This window comes from Panthera leo, chromosome A2, assembly GCF_018350215.1.
Source record: "Panthera leo isolate Ple1 chromosome A2, P.leo_Ple1_pat1.1, whole genome shotgun sequence".
Classification (NCBI taxonomy): Eukaryota; Metazoa; Chordata; class Mammalia; order Carnivora; family Felidae; genus Panthera; species Panthera leo.
Genome location: NC_056680.1, coordinates 1,620,244 through 1,644,422, shown reverse-complemented (window position 1 = coordinate 1,644,422; position 24,179 = coordinate 1,620,244). Strand labels below are relative to the sequence as shown.

The 24,179-nt window shown below is 61.3% G+C and overlaps 1 protein-coding gene across 2 annotated transcripts; it reads left to right on the top strand.

The window, feature by feature from the left end:
- The first annotated feature begins 4,980 nt into the window (after positions 1 to 4,980).
- LMNB2 (lamin B2) lies at positions 4,981 to 22,752 on the top strand. Of its 2 annotated transcripts, XM_042927914.1 has the most exons (12): positions 4,981 to 5,190; positions 12,413 to 12,549; positions 16,907 to 17,063; positions 17,291 to 17,416; positions 19,405 to 19,575; positions 19,666 to 19,791; positions 20,099 to 20,319; positions 20,506 to 20,797; positions 20,890 to 20,997; positions 21,533 to 21,652; positions 21,914 to 22,027; positions 22,654 to 22,752. In XM_042927914.1, the coding sequence occupies exons 1-12, from the start codon at positions 4,987 to 4,989 to the stop codon at positions 22,693 to 22,695; spliced, it is 1,818 nt and encodes a 605-aa protein (XP_042783848.1). In that variant the 5' UTR covers positions 4,981 to 4,986; the 3' UTR covers positions 22,696 to 22,752. The 2 variants fall into 2 exon arrangements, with proteins under 2 accessions (XP_042783848.1, XP_042783847.1); XM_042927913.1 differs by lacking the exons at positions 4,981 to 5,190; positions 12,413 to 12,549; positions 16,907 to 17,063; positions 17,291 to 17,416 and adding an exon at positions 17,993 to 18,319.
- The last annotated feature ends 1,427 nt before the right edge of the window (positions 22,753 to 24,179 follow it).

Genomic DNA, 24,179 nt, shown 5'->3' with positions numbered 1-24,179 from the left:
GTGGCTCAGTCGGCTGAGCGTCCGACTTCGGCTCAGGTCATGATCTCATGGCTGGTGAGTTCGAGCCCCGCGTCGGGCTCTGTGCGGACAGCTCGGAGCCTGGAGCCTGCTTTGGATTCTGTGTCTCCCTCTCTCTCTGCCCCTCCCCCACGCGCGCTCTGTCTCTCTCTGTCTCAAAAATAAACATTAAAAAAATTAAAAAAACTCAGAGATATAATTGAGTATAACATTGTGTAATGTAAGATGCACAACGTGTAGAGTTGATACATTCCTAGATTGCAACATGATTACCACCATAGCTTAGGTAACATCTCCATGAGGTTAAGCGGTTACCATCTCTCTTTTGTGGTACGATGTTCTATTTCCATTTTTTCCCCCACTTTTGAAACGTGAAATATATCAAACACACAAAAAGCATCTATAACTCATATGTCCAGCTTATGGAATAGAGACTTCACGACCACCAGGCGTACAAAACACAAGGGGACCACCATGCTGAAGCCCCCACCGTGTACCCACCCCAGGTATCACCCCCCTTCCTCACCAGACAAAACCGTGAGCTGACTTCTGAGTAAGCAAGTTTCCACTTTTCCTTTCAATGTATCACCTTTGCAGCAGCCCTCCAAAATATAAGCTAGGGCGGCCACGTTTTGAATTTTATAAAAATGGCAGGATGTTGTTGGAACTTTTCTGCATTTCGCTTTCTTTGCACGATCTTCTGTTGGGGAGATCTTTCTGTGGATGGGTGTCCCCGGGGCACATTCGCATTTACTGCTGTATAAAATTCCACGGTGTGTATTTACATGAAGGTGTGGGTCCGTTGCCTGAGGGATATTTGGGCTGTTTTGGTTTTTGAATCCCCGTTAAAACAAATGGCGAGTGTTTCAAAACCCAAATGAGATCCTCTGTTATGTGATGAGGAACTGAGACAGCCCTTGGACCACAGCTGGCAAGAACCTGAGACCCTCAGCCCAACTGCCTGCAAGGACTTGAACCCTTCCATCAACAGTGTGAAGGCGGCACCTGGGTGGTTCAGTCGGCTGAGTGTCCGACTTCGGCTCAGGTCGTGATCTCACGGCTCGTGGGTTGGAGCCCCGCGTCGGGCTCTGTGCCGACAGCTCGGAGCCTGGAGCCTGCTTCGGATTCTGTGTCTCCCTCCCTCTCTGCCCCTCCCCAGCTCATGCTGTCTCTATCTCAAAAATAAACATTAAAAAAAAAAAAAGTGAGTGAACTTGAAGTGAACTTTTGTGACGCCTTGGCCAGATGTGCAGCTAAGCCCCACCCAGATTCTTGAGCCACGGAAACTGAGAGAAAAATGGGAGTTGCTTTAAGCCACTACATTTAGGGCTATTTGTTACACGGTGATAGATAACTAATACACTAGCATCATATCCTATATTTGCTTAAAAGTGTAAAGTCAAACAAAAAGATAGCTGCACTAACGCTTCAACAAAGCTTGATTTTATTTTATTTTTAAGTTTTATTTTTTTAATGTATTTTGAGAGAGAGGGAGAGCACAAGGATGCAGCCGGGGAGGGGCAGAGAGAGAGAGTCCCAAGCAGGCTCCGTGCTGTCAGCGCAGAGCCTCACGCGGGGCTCAAACCCACAAGCCACGAGACCCTGCCCTGGGCTGAAGTTGGATGCTTAACTGACTGAGCCCCCCAGGCGCCCTGAAGAAGTTGGATTTTAAAGTACTCTTTTTCCCAGGGCACCTGGGGGGCTCTTTAACCCCAAATCTGTCCTCGGGCTACTAGTTTGGGTGAGAACACCCCTCCATGCCCAGAGGCAGCGCTGGGGGGGGGGGGGTCCCTGTCCGTGGAAGGCTTTCTCCCCACAGTTGACAGGGTGGATCCCCGCCTTCTGAGTCCTTGCTCAAACGTCAGCTTCGCTAGCACGAGGCCCAGCCTTTAAGGAGCGCTCCCCCCTACTTAAAAATGCAACCCCCCTGGGGTGCCTGGGGGGCACAGTGGGTTAAGCCTCCAGCTCTGGATTTCGGCTCAGGTCATGATCTGAGGTTCCTGGGATCGAGCCCCACATGGGATCGAGCCCCACATCAGGCTCCGCATGACGTGGAGGGGCCTGCTTGGGGGACTCTCTGACCCTCCCCCGCTCTCTCAAAATAAATAAATAAACTTAAAAATAAATGCAACCCCCTATCCACATGCTCCCAAGCCCCTTCACCCTGCTGTGTCCCCCCGCAGGCCCCGTCTTCCAGCTCCACCCGGGTCAGCTGCCCCAGAGGCGGGATCCTTGTCTGGGTCCCCGATGCAGCCCCCGTGCCCGGCACAGGGGAGAAGCTCAGTGAGTCTCCAGCGCATTCCGCGCCTGTGAGGAACGGCAGCCTGCACCCAGATTCCATCTGGGGTCACCCGTCTGCAGCCCTCCAGCCTCCCGAATTCTGCCTCTGTATTCCAGGGTCAGCCTGCAGGCTCTGGGGTCTGGGCTCCAGACTCTGCACTCCCCGCCAGGCCCCGGAACCCAGGATCCAGGCTCGCGAGCCGGGCCCGCAGCCAGCGGCGTCCGTTGGACCGAGGTTTTGAAAAATCAGGCGCCAAACGGAGCGCGAAGCCCCGGGCGCGGAGGGGACGACGGGGGGAGGGGTGGGCGCGCTGGGCGGTCCCGGGCTCGGCCCCTCCCACCCCTACCCGGACCCCCTGCCTCCAAGACAGACAGCCGAGCGCTCTCTGCGTGCGCTCCTGGGTTCGAGTCCCGCCTCCGCGTCGCCCCTGCTAGGGGGTCCCGTGCCTTAGTGTCCCGTGCGGGCCAGGGGTCCGGAGCGCAGCCTGCGGAGGGGGCGGGGGGCGGCCGCAGCTGTCGCCGCCCCGCCCGCCCAGCGCCAAAATTTGAAAACTGCCGAAGCCTCTCCAACCGCGCGGGGAGGGGGGGACGTCCCGGGCCCCACCCACGGGGAGCGCAGGGCTTTCTGGGACTTGGAGTCCAGCCCCCGGGGGTCCCGCGTCGGGGGGTGCTCCGGACCCCGAGCCCCGCCCAGCGCTGAGAGGTCAGGGCGTGTGGCAGGGACCCGACCCCCGTTTCACAGACGGGAAGGCTGAGGCCAGGCCAGCCCGACAGCCAGCAGGGCAATGGCACCCTGGCCTGGAAGAGACCAGGAGGCGGATGGGACATCCCCGCGTCAGGAGGGGTGACAGCGGTTCACGGTGCGCCGGACCCTGCGGGGCCCTGAGTTGCAGGCGCTGGGGGTCAGGTCGCTGACCTGTGGCTCTGGGCGCTGGTCCAGTTGCTTTGATGAGGAGGGGGTGGCAGCTCAGTCTGGGGGTGGAGCGCTGGAAAGGTGACCCCACGCCACCCTCAAACTTCAGTCCTTTCCTTCCCCTCTGGCCCTGCCGCCTGGAGTATCACCTACTTTCCCTCTGCTTTAAATGCCCTCGCATTCTACCAACTGTCTTTTGTATTTGATGGCCCACCGTTAGCAGGTGCAGACGACAATATCAGGTTTAAAGCACAAGGTAACGTTTGAGAAGACAGTAGAGTGACAGTGTAGCTAGGGACCTGCTCCTGCCTGGGTGTTCAAGACAGGTGAGCACGCAGGGGAGACCTCCTGGCCTCCTCAGAAGGCTGGAAGGCACATTCTCAATGTGCCACTGGCCAGGCTCCCTGAAGGAAGCTGTTTAAGCCACAGTCCCCAAGGTGGGACGAATGGGAAGGAGGGGTTCTCCAGGCAGAAAGAGCACCTGGCAAGGTCCAGGGTACGGGGAAGGAAGTGATCCTAACTGGGGGTGATTTTGCCTCGGAGGTGACACGTGGAAATGTGTAGACATTTTGGTCTTAGTGACTGGAGTGAGGCAGAGGTGCTCCTGGCTTCAAGGGGAGCGGTGGGGAGCCCGGAGATGTTCCTCCACGTCCCACCCCCACAGAGCAGGATGCGGCCAAATGTCCAGGCTCCAAGACCCTGCTCTATAGAGGCCCCTCTTAGGGACATTTTATACAAGTGGAATCATAGACTGTGTGGCCTTTTGTGCCTGGCTTCTTTCCCGGAGGGGTGTGTGTGCGTGTGTGTGTAATATTGAGATGTAATCGACATATTACATTGTATTAGTTTCAGGTGTACAACCTAATGATTTGATCTTTGTGTGCATTGTTGAAATGACCTCAGTGGGTCTAGTTAGCAACCATCGACGTACATAGTTACAATTTTTTTTCTTGTGGTGAACACTTAGCAACTTCAAATATGCAATAGAGTGTTATTAACTACAGTCACCATGCTGTACGTTACATCCCCAGAACTTATTCATCTTATAACGTGAAATTTGTGCCTTTTGACCAGGTTCACCTACTTTGCTCACCTCCCACCTCTCCACTGCAACCACCCCCAACTTGTTCTCTGTATCTATGAGCTCAGTTACTTTTTTTAAGTTAATGTACTATTTTTTTTTTTTAAGTAATCTCCACACCCAAAGTGGAACTCGAACTCACGACCCTGAGATCAAGAGTCGCAGACTCCACCGAGTGAGCAGGCCAGGCATCCCTGTGAGCTGTTATTTTATTTTATTTTTATTTTATTATTTCATTTTATTTTAATTGTACAGGTAAGTGACATCACCGAGCATATTTTTCAGGTTCCTTCACCTTTCATTTTAATAGGACTCCAAAGAAGTAGGTAGGCTATGCAAGTGTGGAAACTGGGCATTGGCGGGAAAGCCGGTGTCTCTCGGTGTCGAGCTGGGAGTTTCGGGGCTGGCGGCTTGGCTAACGGATTATGGTTTATGGACAGCCAAGGACGGAGCGGGAACCCGAGCGGGAGGCGGGCCGGCCTAGCCCGCGCAGGAAACTACAGCTCCCGGCGTGCCCCGCGAAGCCCCGACGGACTACAAGTCCCAGGCTACTCCGCGGCGGCGGGCGCCGGGCGCCATCTTGGTCGGCGGCGCGGATTGAATGAGCCCGCCGAGCCGCGGCCGCCGTTCCGAGCCGCGCGGGCCCCGAGCCGTCGCCGCCGCCGCCGCCGCTGCCGCCGCCGCCGCCGCCGCCATGGGCACGCCGCTGCCCGGCCGCGCGGGCGGACCCGCCACGCCGCTGTCGCCCACGCGCTTGTCGCGGCTGCAGGAGAAGGAGGAGCTGCGCGAGCTCAATGACCGCCTGGCGCACTACATCGACCGCGTCCGCGCGCTCGAGCTCGAGAACGACCGGCTCCTGCTCAAGATCTCCGAGAGGGAGGAGGTGACCACGCGCGAGGTGGGCGCGGAGCGGGGGCCCCGGCCTCCGAGGGTTCCGGGGGGTTCTCCTGCGCGGGAGTGACACTGGGCAGGCCCCGCCCACCGGGGGGGGGGTTCCCCGGGGCTTCGGGGGGACCCCTAGGGTCGCACGCTGGGGTGGGCATCGGCCTCCGAGGGTACCTGGGGGGCTTCGGGGATCCCCGCGAGTGAGGTTTGGAGGCCAGGTGGGCCCTGACCACCGAGGGGTCCTCAGGGGTTTCTCGGGGAACCTGTGAGCGAGGGGTGCACACTGGGGCAGGCCCCGCACACCGAGGGGGATTCTCGGGTTTTTCGGGGGGACCTGTGAGCAAGGGGTGCACACTGGGGCAGGCCCCGCCCACCGAGGGGGATCCTCAGATCTTTCGGGGGACCCGTGAGCAAGGCGTGCATCCTGGGACAGGCCCCGCCCACCGAGGGCTCCCAGGGAATTTTGGGGGGACCTGTGAGCGGGTGTTGCATACTGGGGCGGGCCCCGTCCGCCGAAGCGCCCGCAGGGGGTTTCGGGTGTCTCCTAAGTGAGGGGTGCAGTCTGGGGCAGACCGTGCTCTGAGGGACCCCTAGGGCATCTCGGGGTCCTCTGTACGACTGGTGGATATGGGACAGCCCCGAGCGCTGAGTGATCGGAGAAGATCTGGGGATCCCCTGACTGAGAGGGTGTGAGCCAGAGTAAGCCACGCCCCTAAGAGAGTTGTGGGGATGCGTTAGTGTGTTCTGGTGTCCTGGGAGAAAATTTGGTGGGGTTCTCTGGTCTCTGAGGAGACTGGGAGTTCAGGCTGTCCGATGGGGCCCTGAGGAGGGGTGGAGGGTCTCATGGGTGCGGGTGGGGTCCCTGGGGCGAGTCACGTGGTCTTTTCTCGGTAGAACTCTGCAGAAGTCCTGTGATGAGCTCTGGGGAGTTCAGGGACTGGGGAGGTGGTTAGGCTGTAGGCTTGTCTCCTACCTGCACCTGGGGTGGGAGGGCGTCCTGGGGGGGGTGGGAAATTTGAGAGGTCCTCAGTTGGGCCCTGGGGAGCCCTGTTTGCTGATGGGCTGGAGCCTGGTAGGCTCCACCCCTGAGTGGATGAGAGGGGATGGGGAGACAGCTGGCCTTGGGGACCCACTAGGAAGTTTTGGGTTCCAGGTGGGCCCCAGGGTTTCACAGACTGAGGGGCTGGGTAAACCCTCCCCGTAAGGGGATGTGAGAGCCAGATGTCTGGAGGTCCTGGGTGGGTTCTTGGTGGGGACTGTGGCTCCCACCCAACTATCCCCCAACCCTCATTGGCCCCAGGCTCTTTTCTCGTTTAGCTGGCCCCCTGAAACCCACGTAGGGGTCCTCTGAGTCTGGGTTGGGGTGACGGGGGTGCTCACCTTGCGGTCCCCCCTGAGGGCCGCTAGGAGAGCCAGGTCCTGAAGCCACGGCATCCCTAGCCTGACAGTGGACCATGTGGCAGAGTTGGGGGAGGACAGCAGCTAGGGGGTCATTTCTGGGAGCCACTTACTTACCCTTCGTGTGACCCTGGGCAAGTCACTTACCCTCTCTGGGTCTCAGTTCCTCTTCTGTAAAGTGGAAATATCAATACCCACCTTTTGTGCCAGCTGGTGGGCCCTGGGAGTTGGTATTGGCTTCGTGGAATAAAGGGCAGGCGCTCAGGGGAAGTGCCCTGTGGCTTCGTTGCCCCTGTGTAATCGTGGCCTTAGTGGCTCAGAAAGCGGCTTGGGTGACGGGGAGGAAGAAGTGTCCTTGGCCGGGGGGGGGGGGGGGGGGGGGGGGGTGTTGTGTGTTGCTCGGAACTGGATTCAAACCCAGATCCAAACTGCTTTTAGTCTGTGTGACCAGGGGGCAGGTCATTTATGCCGCGGGGCTGGAATTGTCCGGTCCCAAGCGTGGCCACCTGCCCCAGCGGTGCTTGTGTCCTCAGGATGTGGACCTCCAGCTCCCACCTGCAGTTGGTCAGGACGCCACGGGACCTGGCTTCTGGTCTTTCCCTGGCCTCGGTTGTCCCACCGACAGACAGAGTAAATGGCGAACAGACCTCTGGGGGCCATGAGCCTGGTGGGCGGAGCAGAAGTGGGTGTTGTCCCTGGAGTGCACACAGGTGGGGCCAGGGAGCTGTATCCGGGCCCTGTCTGTCTGTCTGTCTGGGCAGTGGCGTTACTTACTTTTGAGGGGTGAGGCTTGCTCCTGGGAACAAGGGGAGTGGTGCTTCGGGCGATAAGCCTGCCCCACCGTGACCTTGAGGGCTGTGCACAGGCTCCAGGGGTGAGGGGTGGGCTCCCAGGATAAATGGGGGATAAACGCCCCTCTTAACTGGGCAGTGGAGGGAGCTGGTGACCTGCGGAGGGATGGGGAAGGTGGTCACATGGGCCCTTCAGAGGGAGTGACCTGGAAATGGCCTCGGGCTACAGTGGGGCCCAGGCTTGACCTCCGAGTTGGGCAGAAGCAGAGGGGGCTGGAGAGGTGGCTCGGGTGGGAGGCCCATGGGCCAAGCAGTGTTTATTTTACCTGCGCGGAAGCTTCGCACCTGGATGGAGACTGCCCGACACAGAATGATGTCTGGGGACGCTAGTGGTCATCACGCTGGGGGTGCTCCTGGCATCGGGTGGCTGGGGAGAGGGGTGTGCTCAGCCCCCACAGTGCCCAGGATGGCCTTGCCCCAGAGGATGATCCCGCCCCAATGCCAAGAGGAGAAACCGCTTGAGGAACCCTTTGAAGATGCCTTTAAACTGTTCGGAGCGTGTCACACGCTTGTCATAAAATCCAGACAGTGGAAAACCACAGCTTCACCCCTTTTGAGTCCTGCCTGCAGGCTCGCTCTCACACGTGGGGTGGGCAGTGCACTGCTCAATAGCCATGTGCTCGGAACACTAGAAGGTTTCTGGAAAGGCTGGGGCGGGCCGGATTCTGTTGGAGAGAGATCTGGGTGCGGGCGGGAGGGAGGGGCAGTTCTCCAAGGAGCCTCCCCATCGGGTGTTAGGTTCCTCCAGCCTTCAGTTTCTTTTCCCTTACCTGCCCAGGTGTCCTGTTCCTCCTGGGGGGGGGGGGGGGGGGCGGGGCAGGACTCCCTCAGGTGGACCCAGGGAGCAGGGGCTGGGCAGGGCGAGCTGGGTGGGAGAGTAGCACTTGGGGCTGCCTGCATTAGGGGATTGTGGGACTGTGGTTCTCAGCCGGGAAGTCGTCCCCCAGAGACACAGGGACAGGAAAAGGCCACCTCGGGTTACGTGCGCCCCCCCCCCCCCCCCCCCGCCCACACCCCCTCTCTGCCCAACACATGCGAGCACATTTGCTCACTCCTGGCACTTGCAGAATGCCATGAAAGACGGAACAATAGGCCCAGCCATCGGTCTCCGGTTGCTGTGCCCGCAGTGCCTCACAGGTGCAGGGAAGCAGGGCCTGCCCGGGGAGCACCTGTTAGTGGTCTGAGAAAAAGAAGTCTGCGCGCTTGTCCCCTACAAGAAGTTTCCAGGTTGCCCGCTGCTGTGGAGCCGGGTCCGCGTTTTAGCTCTGTGGGCTGGAAGTCTCCGTCGGGGCTGCTCGACTCCGAGGCTGCAGTGGAGAGCTGCCCCAGACACCGTGTGAAGGAGCGGGCCAGGCCGCGTGCCATAAAGCCTCATTTGTACACGCTCAAATCAGAATTCCTGGAATTTCCCTCCCTGTGTCGCAAAATCTCTCTTTCTTTTCTTTTTTTTTCCCCCTCGGCCATTTAAAGATGCAAAAACTATTCGGGGCTTGCAGGCTGGACGAAGACAGGCGGCGTGGTGGAAATTGGCGCGTGGGCCCGAGTTTGCAGACCTGGCTGTAGATAAGTGCCTTGTCGAGACCAAAGGGACACCAGCCGCACGCGGACACACGCAGGGACCTGAGTCACTGCAAGAGCTTGGTGTTGTGCTTTTGTTTTTCTTTTTGTTTTGTTTTGTTTTGTTTTGTTTTAATTTTTTTTTTTTAAACGTTTATTTATTTTTGAGACCGAGAGAGACAGAGCATGAACAGGGGAGGGGCAGAGAGAGAGGGAGACACAGAATCTGAAACAGGCTCCAGGCTCTGAGCGGTCAGCACAGAGCCCGACGCGGGGCTCAAACTCACGGACCGTGAGATCATGACCTGAGCCGAAGTCGGACGCTTAACCGACCGAGCCACCCAGGCGCCCCATTTCTTTTTGTTTTTTTAAGTAATCTCTGTAACCGTGGGGCTCGAACTCACCACCCTGAGATCGAGAGCCGAGTGCTCTACTGATGGAGCCAGCCGGGCGCCCCAGAACTTGGTACTTTAAACAGGACACTTGAGGGGGTCGTGACGCTTCGGGCACAGAATCCAGGGGGGTGCCAAAAATCTCAATCGTGAAGGCAAGCGATAGGGTATATTTTTACTGACTCAACCTGGTGTTTTAGGCCAGTTTTAGATGTACAGAAAAATGGCAAGGCTGGCGCGGGGTTCCCACAGAGCCCAGCCCCGTTCCCCTGCTGATTCCTCGCGTTAGTGTTTGTCACCGCGATGTCACCAGTATTGACGTCACGTCGACCTCGTTGACTAACACCCATACTCTATTTGTGGGTCCTCAGTTTCCCCTGACCCCTCTGCCCCAGGACCCCCCGGGGACCCCACATGGCATCCAGGCGTCCTGTCTCCTCGGGCCCCTCTGGACCGAGACGGTTTCTGAGACTTCCCTCGTGTGCATGCCCTGGGCCGCCGTGAGGAGTGCCGGGCAGGAATTCGTAAGACGTCTGTCTAGTGGGGTTTGCCTCCTGTTTCCTCGTGGTCAGGCTGGGGCAGTGCGACAAGTAATATTTTCACGGACTCTTTAAAAAACTAAAACGTGTAGGACGCCTGGCTGGCTCACTCGGTGGAGCACGTGTCTCCTGATCTTGGAGTCGTGAGTTCGAGCCCCACGTTGGGGGTAGAGTTTACTCCAAAAAAAATTTTTTTTTAACTAGTACAAAAATCTCGCTGTGAATGAAATATCGAAAACTTAAATACGGTGTCATAGTCGCTGGCTTCTCCTGCCCTGTGCCCTGACCAGGCTCCGTACTGAGGTCGCCTTAGTGACCGTCGTGTTGGTCACTGTTCGTCCCAGGACCCACTGCCTGGTGAGGGGAGGGTGTGAGGGGAAGGGCCCCAGGCTGGGGCAGCAGGGGTATGCCCTGCGGGTGCCCCTCCCTCCGGCTCAGGAGAGTTCTAGAAGGTGAGCTGGCAGGAGACGAGCAGAGACACACACGTAAACCCAGGTGCCCATCTACCTGTGGAGAGAGCAGCCGGTCACTTTGTGAACTGAGGTTTATTCCAGAAGCCGGTTCCCGGAGTTGGAGACGTCGGGTGTGGCCAGAGGTGACCACCTTTGTGGGAGGGAGGGCCCTTGCTGCCGGGGGTGCAGGAGGGAGAAGCTGGCTTTGTCTCCACTCCCCCTATCGTGTGTCCTGACCTTGGAGTTGCGCCCGGCAGACCGGCCCTGCCCCTGGCAGGTCAGGAGACCACAGCTCGCCGCTCCCTGTCTGGGAAGTGGGCCTGGGAGCCCGGATCCCGTCTTACCTGTGGGATGAGATGCCTGGGAGCTGCCGGATTGAGGCACAGGGTGCCCGGGCCAGTGGGGGTGGTGCGTGGGGTCTCAGACTGGATGTTAGAACCCCAGCTCTTGGGGCGCCTGGCTGGCTCCGTCGGTGGAGCATACAACTCTTGGTCTCCAGGTTGTGCGTTCCAGCCCCATGTTGGGCGTAGAGATTACTTAAATAAAACTTGAAAAAAACTTAAAAAAGACAAACAAACCATCTTTTCTGAAAAGCGGCACCTCCTGGGGGCTCCTTGGCCTCTGGCGAGCCGGGACGGTCATGACCCTAGCACATGGCAGGTTCCACGGCCCCTCTGCTCAGGGGCCTTTCCTGTGGACGGGTGGGGTCCCAGCCGCGCCCCGGACACACACCCGCGCGCGGCCACCTTCTAGCTCCACAGCGATGGCTGTGCTTGTCGTCCTGCGGCCCCGTCTTCAGCCGCTTTACTGAGCTGGAATTCCCGTCTCCCACCGCTCACCCAGTCACACTCTACACCTCCGTGCTTTTTTTTTTTTTTTTTTAATTTTTTTTTTCAACGTTTTTTATTTATTTTGGGGACAGAGAGAGACAGAGCATGAACGGGGGAGGGGCAGAGAGAGAGGGAGACACAGAATCGGAAACAGGCTCCAGGCTCCGAGCCATCAGCCCAGAGCCTGACGCGGGGCTCGAACTCACGGACCGCGAGATCGTGACCTGGCTGAAGTCGGACGCTTAACCGACTGCGCCACCCAGGCGCCCCTACACCTCCGTGCTTTTAGCACTTTCAGAGTGGTGCAGCCTTCACCTCCGTCCAATTCCAGAACATTCCATCTCCCCAGAGGGAACCCCATCACCCCCAGCCCCCAGCTCCTAGCCCCCACGGGCCTCCCTCCTGTCCGTGGAGGAGCCCGTTCTGGACGTTTCACACACGTGGACTCACACCCCGTGTGGCCCCTCGTGTCCGGTTCCCTCCCTGAGCGTCATGTGTTCGGGGTCCGTCCGCGGGGCCGCGGCGGTGGGCGCCTCGCTCCTGCTGGCGGCCGAGTGAGTGGGTGGGATGCCGTGTGTGTTCGTCCACGGATGGCCCTGTGGGCCGTGTCCGCTCTGTGGCTATTGTGAATCGTGCTGCTGTGAACACGCACCCGGGTTTGTGTAGATGCGTGTGTTACTGCTTCTGGGCAGACAGATACTCAGCCGTGGGATTGGCGGGTTACAGGTGAGTCTGCTAACCCGTCCGAGGGGCGCCCCGCGGTCTTCTGCAGCGGCTGCCCGACTTTCCATTCCCCCTGCCGTGCATGGAGGGCCCCATTTCTCTGTGTTGCCAGCATTTGTTGTCCTTTGTCTTTTCGACTCCAGCCGTCCTAGAGGGTGGAGGGGATACCTCACTGTCCTGTTGGGTTCCAGATATCCGTGAACACATGTGCGTGGTCCTGGGCACGTAGACATGGGGGAGGCTGGGGGCAAGAAGGCCACGAGAAGTGAGCCGTGTGCCCAGCTGGTGGGTGACCTGGGCAGGGGACGGGCCACAAGGGCGGGTGGGACCGGCTGGGGCGGCCCCGGGCTCGCGGGGCCGAACTGGGTGCGGAAGCCTCCGCTGTCCCTACGAGCTCCGTCTGGCCCGGGGGTGGGGGGGGTGGGGGGGGTGGGGAGCCTGCGCGGTGGGGAAGAGGCTTCTCTTTGACCTGGGCCTTGCCGAACCCCCTCAGGTGAGCGGCCTCAAGACGCTGTACGAGTCGGAGCTGGCCGACGCCCGCAGGGTGCTGGACGAGACGGCCCGAGAGCGGGCCCGGCTGCAGATCGAGCTGGGGAAGGTGAAGGCCGAGCTGGAAGAGACCAACAAAAGGTAGGTGTGTGGCTGGCATTTGCCACCCTCGTTCTGGGCTGCGTCCCCGGGACCGAGCTCTGTGGCCTCGGCCTCCAGACGCCCCTTCCCAGCATCACGCAGCCCAGGGGAGATTCCTTTTTTTTTTTTTTTTTTCTTTTCAGAAGTTTATTTATTTTGAGAGGGTGGGAGGAGCAGAGAGAGGGGGAGAGAGAGAATCCCAGACAGGCTCCGCACTGTCAGCACAGAGCTCGATGCAGGGCTCGATCTCACCGACTGTGAGATCATGATCTGAGCGAAGGCAAGAGTCGGACGCCCATCCGACTGAGCCCCCCAGGCGCCCCTTCCCCAGGCAGATTTCAAACCCGAGCAGCTCTCCTGAAGCGGAGTCTGTAGGGAGCTGTCAGCACGGGGCCCCTGTGCTCCCAGGGGGGAAGGACGGGCCAGAGCCCAGCCTCCCTTCTCCGCCCTGGACTTGGGAACCACTGTTGTGTCACGGGTCCCCAGGGACCTTGCCGCCCACCTCACGTGTGCGCAGCGGCCCTCGTCCTCCACGGCACCTGTCGGGTGCGCGCCCCGGGAAACCGCGGTCCGCTTCCGTCCCCCCACTGGAGCACCTTAGCCACCATACGGGCCGCGTGGGGTAGGCAGCCTTCAGGCTGTGGGCTTTTCTCTTCAAAAGCACACACTCTGGCCACTTTTGAGTGAAAGGGCTGCACGGGAAACGAGCAGAACCAAGTCGTGCGGGTGTGGACAGCAGCAGGACGGAGTACTTGATCGGGGACACCGTGCGCCACAGCAGGCAGTCAGATGTGACCCGCTGTAAGCCTCACACCCGCCAGGGCCCGACCGTCACGGTCTCCAGTCCGGACGGGCAGACTGTGGCAGGGGCCGGGCTTATCCAGGGTCCCTCGGCTTGGTGGTCACCGGGACCGAGGCCCGGTGCCTGTGTCCCTGCCCACAGCCCCAGCCGCCACCCAAGTCACCGTTGCATTTGCGGGAATTTTTCCTTCCTATTTTTTAAATAGAGTTTTGGGGGTTTTTTTAAGGCAGTTTTACGTTTATAGGAAAATGAGTGGATGGTACAGAGTTTCCAAAATCCCCCCTCCGGTTTCCCTGCTATAAACACCTTTTTCACTTTACATTAATGAGCGTGCTAGGCTGTTGTAACGGACGAGGCAACACCAATACGTTATCGTTAACTGAAGCCCACAGCTGACGTTAGGGCTCACTCTCGCGGGGGTTCCCCCGTGAGTTTGCAGACACGCATCGTGAGAACGTATCCGCCCCTATACCATCGTAGTCCCACTGGCCCTCAAAGTCTCGTGCTCTATCCGTCCCTCCCTCCCTTTCTCCCTCCCTCCTCCCTTCACTGCCTCCATGGTTCTGCCTTTTCCAGAATGTCCTAGACTCGGAACCACACTGTGCGCGTGGCCCCCTCAGCCTGGCTTCTGTCGCTGAGTGATGGGCACCTGTGGTTCCTCGGTGGACTAGATCCGCTGGAGCAGAACAGAGAGCCCAGACACGGGCCCACGCTGCGCGGTCACCCGGTCTTTGGCCAAGGAACAAAGGCAAGTCCTGCTTTTGTAAAAGGCCACGTAGACTGTGTAGGCCATCCGTTTGGTCGGTTTTTTTTCATTAAAAAGTGATCTTGGAGAAGACTGAGGGGATTCCAGAGTCAGCACCACCCGGACCCCAGCCTCTCTCTCTCTCTCTCGTGTCGGTGCGGAGTCCGGAACTCTCCAGACGCTCCTTGTCTGGGCCAGAAGTCTTGGTTTTTTCCCCACTGTCGGTCACAGATGCTCGCTGTCAAGAAAGTGGAAAATGCAAGATAGTTTGAAGAGAAGCAGCACACGTGGCCCCAGAGTTGCCTCAGTGGGCCTGCCACGTTTCTGTCCCACGGGTCTTTTCTGTGTGGCTGCAGGCACCTCCACGAACTGGCGACACCTGAGGGCAATGGGGGGGGGGGGGGCGTCCCTCGCGGACGTCCCCCGAGTCATGAGATGCCCCTGTGCCGGGGCTCTGTCCTGGCTGCCGGGACGTCCCCACGTCTGGGCTGCTTCACCAGTGGTGCCGGGGCTGTGCACTGCCAGCCCCATTGTTCTGTGACCGCCTCCGCGGGTGACAGCTGCGGGGTGGGGGTGGGGGCAGATAGGACAAGAAGAATGGCGAACGCTGCTAAGTGTCTGGGCCGGAACTTGCCCGTAAGGCCCCTACTCCAGAAGGAGGCCTTCCTGTGCTCGCGGGCCCGTGGACGCCTCTTTGGCCCCTGACCTCCGGGGCTTCGCGCAGTCGCCTCACTTCCTCTCGTCCGCGCGGGAGCCCTTGCAGACCAGGGCGGCCATTTAGCTCTGGTGTCTTTCTCCTCCCGAACCACTTGTCACCACAGCCCCGTGAGGACGGGAATGTGGGCAGCGTGTGGAGGAGCCACATTCTCCCACTTAACCTCCCAGGACTTCCTGTCAGGCAGGTGAGCGATCTGCCTTAGCGCCTCGAAGCTGGTGAGACGCGGCCAGTGAGACGAAAGCCAGTATAAGCCCCAGTGCCCCCGCTTTCTGGACCGTTCTGTGTAGTTGTGCAGGGTACCGAGCACTAGATAAAGTTGTTCAGAAGTTTTCCGTGTTACCTGACGCCTCTGTCCCAGTCCCCCTGGCTTCGTTGCCGATTTCAAACTTGCCGGGCACACCTCACCCCAGGGCCTTTGCACTTCTGCTTCCTCTGCCTGAACGCTCTTCTCCTGGAAATAACAGATCTGGCTCCTCCCACTGCTGCCCTCATGCAGGTCTGTTTCCCGGGCCGCCCCCCTCCCCTCCCCCCGGCACGGCTGGCGGGACTTAAAAGTACAATTCCCACCTCGCTCTGCTCGCCCGCGTCTCCCCTCCCTGCTTCATCTGCCCTTCTGATGCAGACTTACGTCTGGCAGGCAGCGTGTTTCCCTCTTGTCTCTACCCACGAGAAAGTTCTGCACCGTGGGAGCAAGGGTGTTCCCAGATGGATCTCTGGCAGGAGGGTGTCCTCCACAAAGCGGGCTGTCGGTAATGGTTGTGAAATGAGTGACTTGTTTCCCCGCCAAACTCCTGCAAAACCGCTCTAGGGGCTCAGGGTTTGCAGCCCCTGGAGAGCCAGGACTGTGTGGCTGTGGGGACCCTGAGACCCCCCCCCATGGAGAATGGCCATATGATGCCCGGGCAGAGCTCCACGTTCGTGGGGCTGCTCTTGGGGACGCGGGCAGCTTGGTGGCCAAAGTCTCTGGTCTTTATGCCACCCCACCTCACGTGAGCTGAAGCGGGGTCCCCTGTGCTTCTCCCTGGGGGGGAATGGCGGGGATGCCGCCCAGCCCCCACCGTGTCCCATGTGAGCAGTGCTGCTCGATGGGGATGGCTCCCTCGATTCCTTGGTGGGGAGGTGGGCATGTGTTCAACTCCAGGGTTGAGAATTCCTTTGAGAATCAAGGGCCAGGGGCCCACGCTAGTAATAGCTGTGCCTTAAAGAATCTGTTTGTCATCTTCAATATCGGGAAAGTGGTCTCCTAGGATACCAGGTGAACCTGCTTCGAATAACTTAAGTTTGCAAGTGAGATGGACTTTTCAATGGCTGGGATTGTAATTTTATAATGTTTATTTTTGAGAGAGAGAGGCAGACTGCAAGTGGGGGAGGGGCAGAGAGAGGGAGAGACAGACTCTGAAGCAGGCTCCAGGCTCCAAGCCGTCAGCACAGGGCCCGACGCGGGGTTCGAACTCACCAACCGTGAGATCATGACCTGAGCCGAAGTCGGATGCTTGCCGACTGAGCCACCCAGGCACCCCAATATATACAGCTTTAATAAATTTAAATTATACATTAACTTTTTAAAAAATTTATTTTTATTTTTAAGCTTATCTATTTTGAGAGAGAGACCATATGCAGAGAGAGAGAAAGGGAGAGAGAATCCTAAGCAGGCTCCGAGCTGTCAGCACAGAGCCCAACGCACGGCTTGAACCCACAAATCGCGAGATTAGGACCTGAGCAGAAATCAAGATTCGGATGCTTAACCGACTGAGCCACCCAGGCGCCCCAGTATATGTTAACTTTTTAATACATTGTTCTCCCCTCTACGAGCCGTCCAGTGTCCAGAAATCACCAAAAAATGACATTAAAGCTCTTCCCTTGGGGTTTTTGGAGCGTGTGTGTGTGTGTGTGTGTGTGTGTGGGGGCCAGTGGGGCCCTGCTGGCCTGGCTCAGGGCAGGTTTGTGCCGAGAGCCGGGGTGGGTCTGGCCTGCTTGGGCCCAGGTGACCTTGTCCCGGGGCTCCCTGGGCTGCCGGGGGGGCTCCCTGTAGCCGCACCACAGCTGCCCTCCTGCTCTGTGCTCTTGGCTGAGTCCCGCTCTTGCCTTTCAGCTCCAAGAAGAGGGAGGGCGAGCTCACGGTGGCCCAGGGCCGAGTGAAGGATCTGGAGTCCCTGTTCCACCGGAGCGAGGCGGAGCTGGCCGCCGCCCTCAGCGACAAGCGGGGCCTTGAGAGCAACGTGGCGGAGCTGCGGGCCCAGCTGGCGAAGGCGGGTTGCCGGGAGGCCCTGGTCTGGGGGAGGCCCGGTGCCAGTGGGCATGTGCGTGTGCTGCGGGCCCAGGCGCTGGCTTTCCTGTCGGGTGTGAGCGGCTTTCCCACCTGGCGACGCCCCGTCAGAGTGTGTGTGTGTGTGTGTTTCGGGGGGATCCCCCGTGCCCCGAGAAGCTGCGTGGTGCGGCAGATGGTCATGTTGGCTTGCTGTCCTGTGTCCCCCAGGCGGAGGACGGTCACGCGGTGGCCAAAAAGCAGCTGGAGAAGGAGACGCTGATGCGCGTGGACCTGGAGAACCGCTGCCAGAGCCTGCAGGAGGAACTCGACTTCCGGAAGAACGTCTTTGAGGAGGTGCGGCCCGGCCGGCCCGCTGGGGCCCTGCGACAGCCTGAGGACAGGGGCCTCAGCCCGGCACAAGTCTGGGGGGCGGGGCGGGACCCGGGGAGGGTCCTTCTGCCTCTCTCAGCCTGGGGGACCCCGGGCACCTCTCCATCTGTGCCTTTCTTCACGCGGCCTCTCTGCCTCTCACCCAGACACTTGTCACTGGGTCTAGGGCCCACCCAGATAATCCAGAATGGTCTGATTTTGAGGCTCTTAATCGCATCTGCTAAGCCCCCCTTTCCAGGTAAGGTCACGCTCCCAGGTTCTAGGGATTAGGATGTGGACTCCTCTTTTGGACTTGGGGCTCCACCATTCAGTCCACAGCAGACCCTCCCCGTGGAAGGGAAGGAAGGGGGGGCCCATCTGCTTCCCTTGCTTCCTGGGTCTCTCCCTCCCCCTTTAAACCTGGGCCTGCCTGGGAGTGAATGAGCGCTCCTGGCGGTTAGAGCAGGGGTTTCTGTGTCCCCCCCTCCCCCCCCCCCCCGTGGCCCCTCCCAGCTCGTCCTCACAAAGCCCATTGTCCTGTCACAGCCCAGAGTGGAACCCTGGGGCCCTCGCTGCTGCCCTCACTGCCTGGGTGAGCTGCTCGAGGGAAGGATGTCCATGCTCCCGAGGAGTGGTTTCCCACTCCAGCCGCACCCCGTGAGAGCCAGGGCCGCCAGGGCACTTGGGGAGCAGCCCGAGAGGGAACCCCTGAAGGCATCCGCCAGAACACTGGAGCCTTCGAGGGGATCTGTAAGGGACCCTGGACTTGTGAGGGGCCCCTCGGCACCAGTGAAGGATCCCGGGTCTGCCAGGGGAGCCGGAAGGGCACCCCAGAAGGGCTCCTGGAGGGGTGTCCTGAGGCAGGCATCCGTGAGGGGCGCCGTGACGGTGCGTGTGCTGTTCGTGGGTTCGTTGTAAACAGGATTGGCTTCCTTGAGAAACATTCCTATTGTTCTTACAAGCGATGGCACAGTGTGATAAGTGACAGCTCTCTGTGCTGGGGGGAGCTCCCGGGAGGAAAGGCTGTCCCCTTTCCTGGAGCCGGAGGCTGGCGAACAGCTCCTTCTGCCTGCCCTTGACCCCACCGTGTGTCTGGGGCAGCTGTGCTCTGGGGCCCCTGCCTTCCTCAGGCGTTGCCGTGTGTCCTCTGCTGTCCCGAGGTCCGGGTCTCTGTCTCAGACCCCAGGTACCTGAGACGACCCGTCAGGAATTCTTTTAACAACAGCTTTACTGAAATGCTCCCGGGGTGCCTGGGTGGCTCCGTCAGTGGTTTAGTGTCCGACTCTTGATTGAGCCCCCGGGTCCGGCTCCTTGCTGGGCCTGGAGCCTGGAAGCTGCTTGAGAGTCTCTCTCTCTCTGCCCCTCCCCCACTCAGGCAGCACGAGTGCGCGTGCACGGGCGCGCGCGCGCGCGCTCTCTCTCTCTCTCTCTCTCTCAAAGAAAAAAGGAAAGGAGCATTCCCATACCCTAAAACTTTTAAAGTATACAATTTACCGGGTTTTGTATTTAACTCCAGAACATTCCATCAGCCCAAAAAGGAAGCCCCATCCCTATCAGCAGTCACCCCCCTCCCTCCCAGGTCCCCAGCCCCCCCCCGAGCCCCCTTCCTGTCCGCGGACGAGCCTGTTCTGGACGTTTCACACCCGTGGACTCCCGCCCCGCGTGGCCTCTCGTGTCTGGTTCCCTCTCCGAGCGTCGTGTGTTCAGGGGTCCGTCCGTGGGGCGGCGGGGGTGGTGGACACGCGTTATTTACCTGCTAGTCAGCTGGAGGACACTTGGGCTGGGTCTCCTCTGCGCAGTGTGAGCAAGCAACCGGGAGATCCGCCCCCCCCCCCCCCCCCCCCCGGTGGTCCGCTGTGCAGTTTTGAGCCCTCGCTCGGCCTTGGCTCTCGGGCGGGGGACGCCGCTGACCGGGAGGCCAGGGGTGCCCGGGCCGCGGGCCCGCCGCAGCGGTGACGCTCGCTGTGCGGCAGGAGGTGCGGGAGACGCGGCGGCGGCACGAGCGCCGCCTGGTGGAGGTGGACAGCAGCCGGCAGCAGGAGTACGACTTCAAGATGGCCCAGGCGCTGGAGGAACTGCGCGGCCAGCACGACGAGCAAGTGCGGCTGTACAAGCTGGAGCTGGAGCAGACCTACCAGGCCAAGGTGCCCGCGGCGGTGGGGGCCGGGGGGGGGCCGCGCCCGCCGCCCGCCGCCAGCCGCCAGCCGCTCACCTGCCGGTCCGTGTCCCTTCAGCTGGACAGCGCCAAGCTGAGCTCTGACCAGAACGATAAGGCCGCCAGCGCCGCGCGGGAGGAGCTGAAGGAAGCGCGCATGCGGGTCGAGTCCCTCAGCTACCAGCTGTCCGGCCTCCAGAAGCAGGTGACTCCCGGGGCCTGTCGACCCCCGCCGCTGCTGCGGGACCCGCGCTTCTGGCTTCGGGTGTAGATGCAGTGGCGGGTCACGGGCGCTGGTGATGCAGGCAGCGCTCCTTCCGGCCTGGCCTGGCCGAGGGGGCTGTCGGGCCCGCCGGCCACCGGAGCTCCCGGGGCTGGGTGTCTGTGCCCGGCCCGCCCCGGGAGCCTGGCCGCGTGTGCGGGAGGACGGGAAGAGAGGCGCGCAGCCGGGAGGGCTTCTCCCCGTGACCTGCAGAGGCCGCCCTGACCTGGCCGCCCCGACTCCTCCCCAGGCCAGTGCCGCGGAGGACCGGATTCGCGAGCTGGAGGAGACCATGGCCGGGGAGCGGGACAAGTTCCGCAAGATGCTGGATGCCAAGGAACAGGAGATGACAGAGATGCGCGACGTGATGCAGCAGCAGCTGGCCGAGTACCAGGAGCTGCTCGATGTCAAGCTGGCCCTGGACATGGAGATCAGCGCCTACCGCAAGCTCCTGGAGGGCGAGGAGGAGAGGTGGGGGGGCGGGGGAGGGGGCGAGGGGGCGGGGCGAGGCAGGCTGTTGGGGCCGGGGGGCGGGGCTCCGGGGGGGAGGGGAGAGGCGGAGCCGCAGGGGCAGGGGCGAGGAGGACGGGGAGGCCGAGCGGGGAGGCCGAGCGGGTCTGGTCCCTTGGGAGCCCTAGTCGGCCCTCCGTCCCCCAGGCTGAAGCTGACCCCCAGCCCGTCGTCGCGGATCACTGTGTCGCGGGCCACGTCGAGCAGCAGCGGCAGCAGCGTGGCGGCGGCCGGGCGCACGGGCCGCGGCAAGCGGAAGCGGCTGGAGGCGGAGGAGTCGCCGGGCTCGAGCGGCATCGGCTCCGGCGGCGGCGGCGGCGGCGGCGGCGGCGGCGGCGGCTTCCACCTGGCGCAGCAGGCGTCGGCCACGGGCGGCGTGGGCATCGAGGAGGTCGACCTGGAGGGCAGGTTTGTGCAGCTGAGGAACAGCTCGGACAAGGTGAGAGGCCCGCGTCCCTGGGGGCGGGGCCCCGTGGGGTTCCCCCCACCCCGAGCCGTGCGTCACGTCAGGCCGCGTGTCCCCTTTGCCAGGACCAGTCTCTGGGTAACTGGAGGATCAAGAGGCAGGTCCTGGAGGGGGAGGAGATTGCCTACAAGTTTACGCCCAAGTACGTGCTGCGCGCCGGCCAGACCGTCACGGTAGGTGGCTGCGGAAGGGCAGGTGGGCCGGCAGGGGGGTTGCGGAGGGGGGCAGGGGGTGGCAGTGGCAGCTAGCCAGGTGACCAATGTGACCGGGGGCCGGGATGGGGCAGGAAAGGGGGTGGGGTGGGGTGGGGGGCGGTGGTTGAGTGACTTTGCCCTGAGAACGGCTGTTGCTTGTCACGGGTCACCCGTGTGCCACTGCTGTGCCAGCGGACCCTCCCTGGAGCCCTGTAGCACCTTGGTGACACGTCAGGGTCCCGTGGCAGAGAAGGATCCGGGTTGTCTGGGCTGGCGGGCGGGCATTGGCGGAGATGTTAACAGTGACGGGTGTGGACCCCTGGAGCCGACGGGCTTCTGATCCCAGCACGGCCATCGTTCGCTGAGATGAGAGCCGTCGGCCACCGTGAACCTCAGTGTCGTGGCAACGGACATCCCTCGGCAGACCCAGGGGGCGGTGATAGGGAACCGGCGGCTGGCACAGAGTACTGGGAGCAGAGCCAACATTGATGGGGAGGCCCCCTGTGTCCCCCAGGTGTGGGCAGCTGGTGCGGGAGTGGCCCACAGTCCCCCCTCGACACTTGTGTGGAGGAGCCAGAACAGCTGGAGCACAGGCGACAGCTTCCGGACCGTCCTGGTCAACGCGGACGGGGAGGTGGGTGCCCTGGGCCCGTGGGGGCCGTCTTCTGTCCTGGCCTCGGGGTTCCTCCTGGAGGCTCCCTGACCGCACCGCAGGCCGCTGTGGGAGCCCTGGGGTGGAGCTTCGGCCACAGGGCCAGCAGGGCGATCCTGGGTTTGGGGTGCTGTCCTGCGGCGCGCCGAGGCCTGGCCGGAGCACTCTCGCCTGACGGCCGACCTGTGGGCCGGGCCCTGGGCGCCCGAGGGGTCAAGTGTCCACGGCTGTTCTCTCGCCCAGGAGGTGGCCATGAGAACCGTGAAGCAGTCCTCAGTGGTGCGGGAGACGGAGAACGGGGAGGAGGGAGAAGAGGAGGGAGCCGAGTTCGGCGAGGAGGATCTCTTCCATCAACAGGTAGAAGTCCCCAAGGGGGCCGTGCTGCCCCGCGGGCTGCTGCGTCTGCGCTAAGGTTCTTGGCACAGTCCGGGCCTCACCCCCTGGAGGGCCCCACAGCCTGTGGCCAGAGATGTGCCATGGTGGGGCTGGGGGTGGGGGGCGACATCCCAGCCTGCTGGCTCTTGCCCATCGTGAGGGCTTCAGGGTTCCGGCCCGGGGGCCCCCCAGGAGTGCGGTGTTGGCCCCCGAGCGCCGCCAGGCGGCACCGGTGTAACCCCGCGGGTCCTCAGCGAATGGGCTCTGTGCCACTGCTCCGGCAGCCTGGGACAGCGGGGCCTAGATGATGGTTTGGGGGGAAGGGCTCCTGGAGGGCCCTGGGGCCTTGCCGCAGCAGCTCTAAGTCCTAAGACTGGGGTCTCACATTTCGGTTGTGTTGTGTAGCTCAGAAGGGAGACGTGGAAGGTTCTGGAACGGGGACAGTTGAGGCTGAAGCTGCTGGCCCTGTCTTCTCGCTGGGAGCTAGTGCTCTGGGCTGGCGCGGGCCCTGGTCCAGCCCCTGTCTGGCAGGGGTGGGGGGCCACCGGCTACCTGCCTAGCCAGGCGGGCACGCTCCAGCCTCTTACGCTGCTGGCCTTTCTTTCCAGGGGGACCCAAGGACCACCTCGCGAGGCTGCCGCGTCATGTGAACGGAACTCGCCTCATCGCGTCTTTACCCAGAGCCACTGAAAACTATTTTTATATCATTGGCCATCTTTAGTCCTTGATACGTTTCTAGAGAATTTTTAAGCAAACTGCCAGGACGTGGGGGCGGGTCTCTGCCATCTCTGCTGTCGGTGGGCTTCCTCGGACCCTCCCTTCATCGCCACTGTCTGGACCTGGTTTTTTTTTTTGGTGCCGCATTTCACCATTTGGCTGAGTTCGAGGAGGCCGAGGAACCTGATAGCTGCCGGGGGCGGGGTTTGGAGGCTGGAGGGCCTGGCGGGGGTGCAGGGGCCCGACTCGCTCCCTGCCTCTGTCTCTCCCTCGGACAGAGCGGGGCTGGCCTCTCCTCTCGGGACCAACCCGTGGGCCTTAAGTGGGCGGAGAGCAAAAATGCCCGGGAGTTTCGTTGTTGGTTGAGCTCTTTAAAAACCAAATCCGGAGCCCAGGCTGTGACCTGGCGGGGGGCCAGCGCCCCCCCCTGTGGAATTTTGGCGGCTGGGCCGGAGACCAGAGCGTTGGGAGCGGGTGGTGTGGACGAGGCTCTGCTCTGACTCCGCTGGAGCGTGTGTGCGGCTGCAGGCCGGGTGTCTATGCACGTGCCGGGGGCTCTGCGGTGAGCCCCCCTCCCTTCCTGGCTGTCGGGCCCTGGGGTTCTGGAGCTTTCTGTGCTTGAGTTCCTCGGCTTGCGGGACCAGCGGGGCAGGAGACCCGGAAACCTAGGGGACAGGGACAGCTCCGTTTGGAGACTTGTCACCAGGTGAATGGCAAGGGCACAGGCGGGATAGCCTCACCGGCGAGTGTCCACGTGTGACAGCTGCTTCCCGGGCCTCTGAGAGGAGAGCCGCCTCGGGGGGAGCCCCCGCCCCCTTCTCCAACTCTGTGCCTTGTGCACGGGGCTGAGTGCGGGTCCCCACCGGCTCCTGTGTGCTCGCGTGTCCCGCTGTCCCGGCTTCTGTGGGCGACTTCCTTCTCTGACGGCCGTGCCGGTGCCGGCCGATTCCTGCAGGGCGACTCCCGGTCACCTCGCCCGGCCCCCCCTCTGCGCTCGCTGACCGTTCATACCCCCTCCCACATAGATACACAGAAGTTATTTTTTTAATGGATATTTATTTTTTTACATTGGTCAGTGCTCAGATTGCCGGATCCCACTTCAGGGCTCGAGCCAGGGTCACTGGGACAGTCCCCCGAGGGGGTGGAGTTGCGGGGGGGGGGGGGGGCCAGCTCGGTGGACGCTGAGGCCGCAGACGACAAATTCCTTCAGAAAGCGCAGCTCAAAGTCTTAAAGACGAAATACTGAGCCATGGAGGCACGCTGCCCCCAAAAGGTAGCACGTTTACCAAGCTGGCCCCTCCCACTCGCCCCAGGCAGGGAGCCCCGGCATGCGGTCCCTGGTCCCTGCGGTCCCCACCGGTCTCCCTTTCCTTGGAAACTGCCTGTGGCCGGAGTGTTAGAGGCTTGTAGGCTAGTG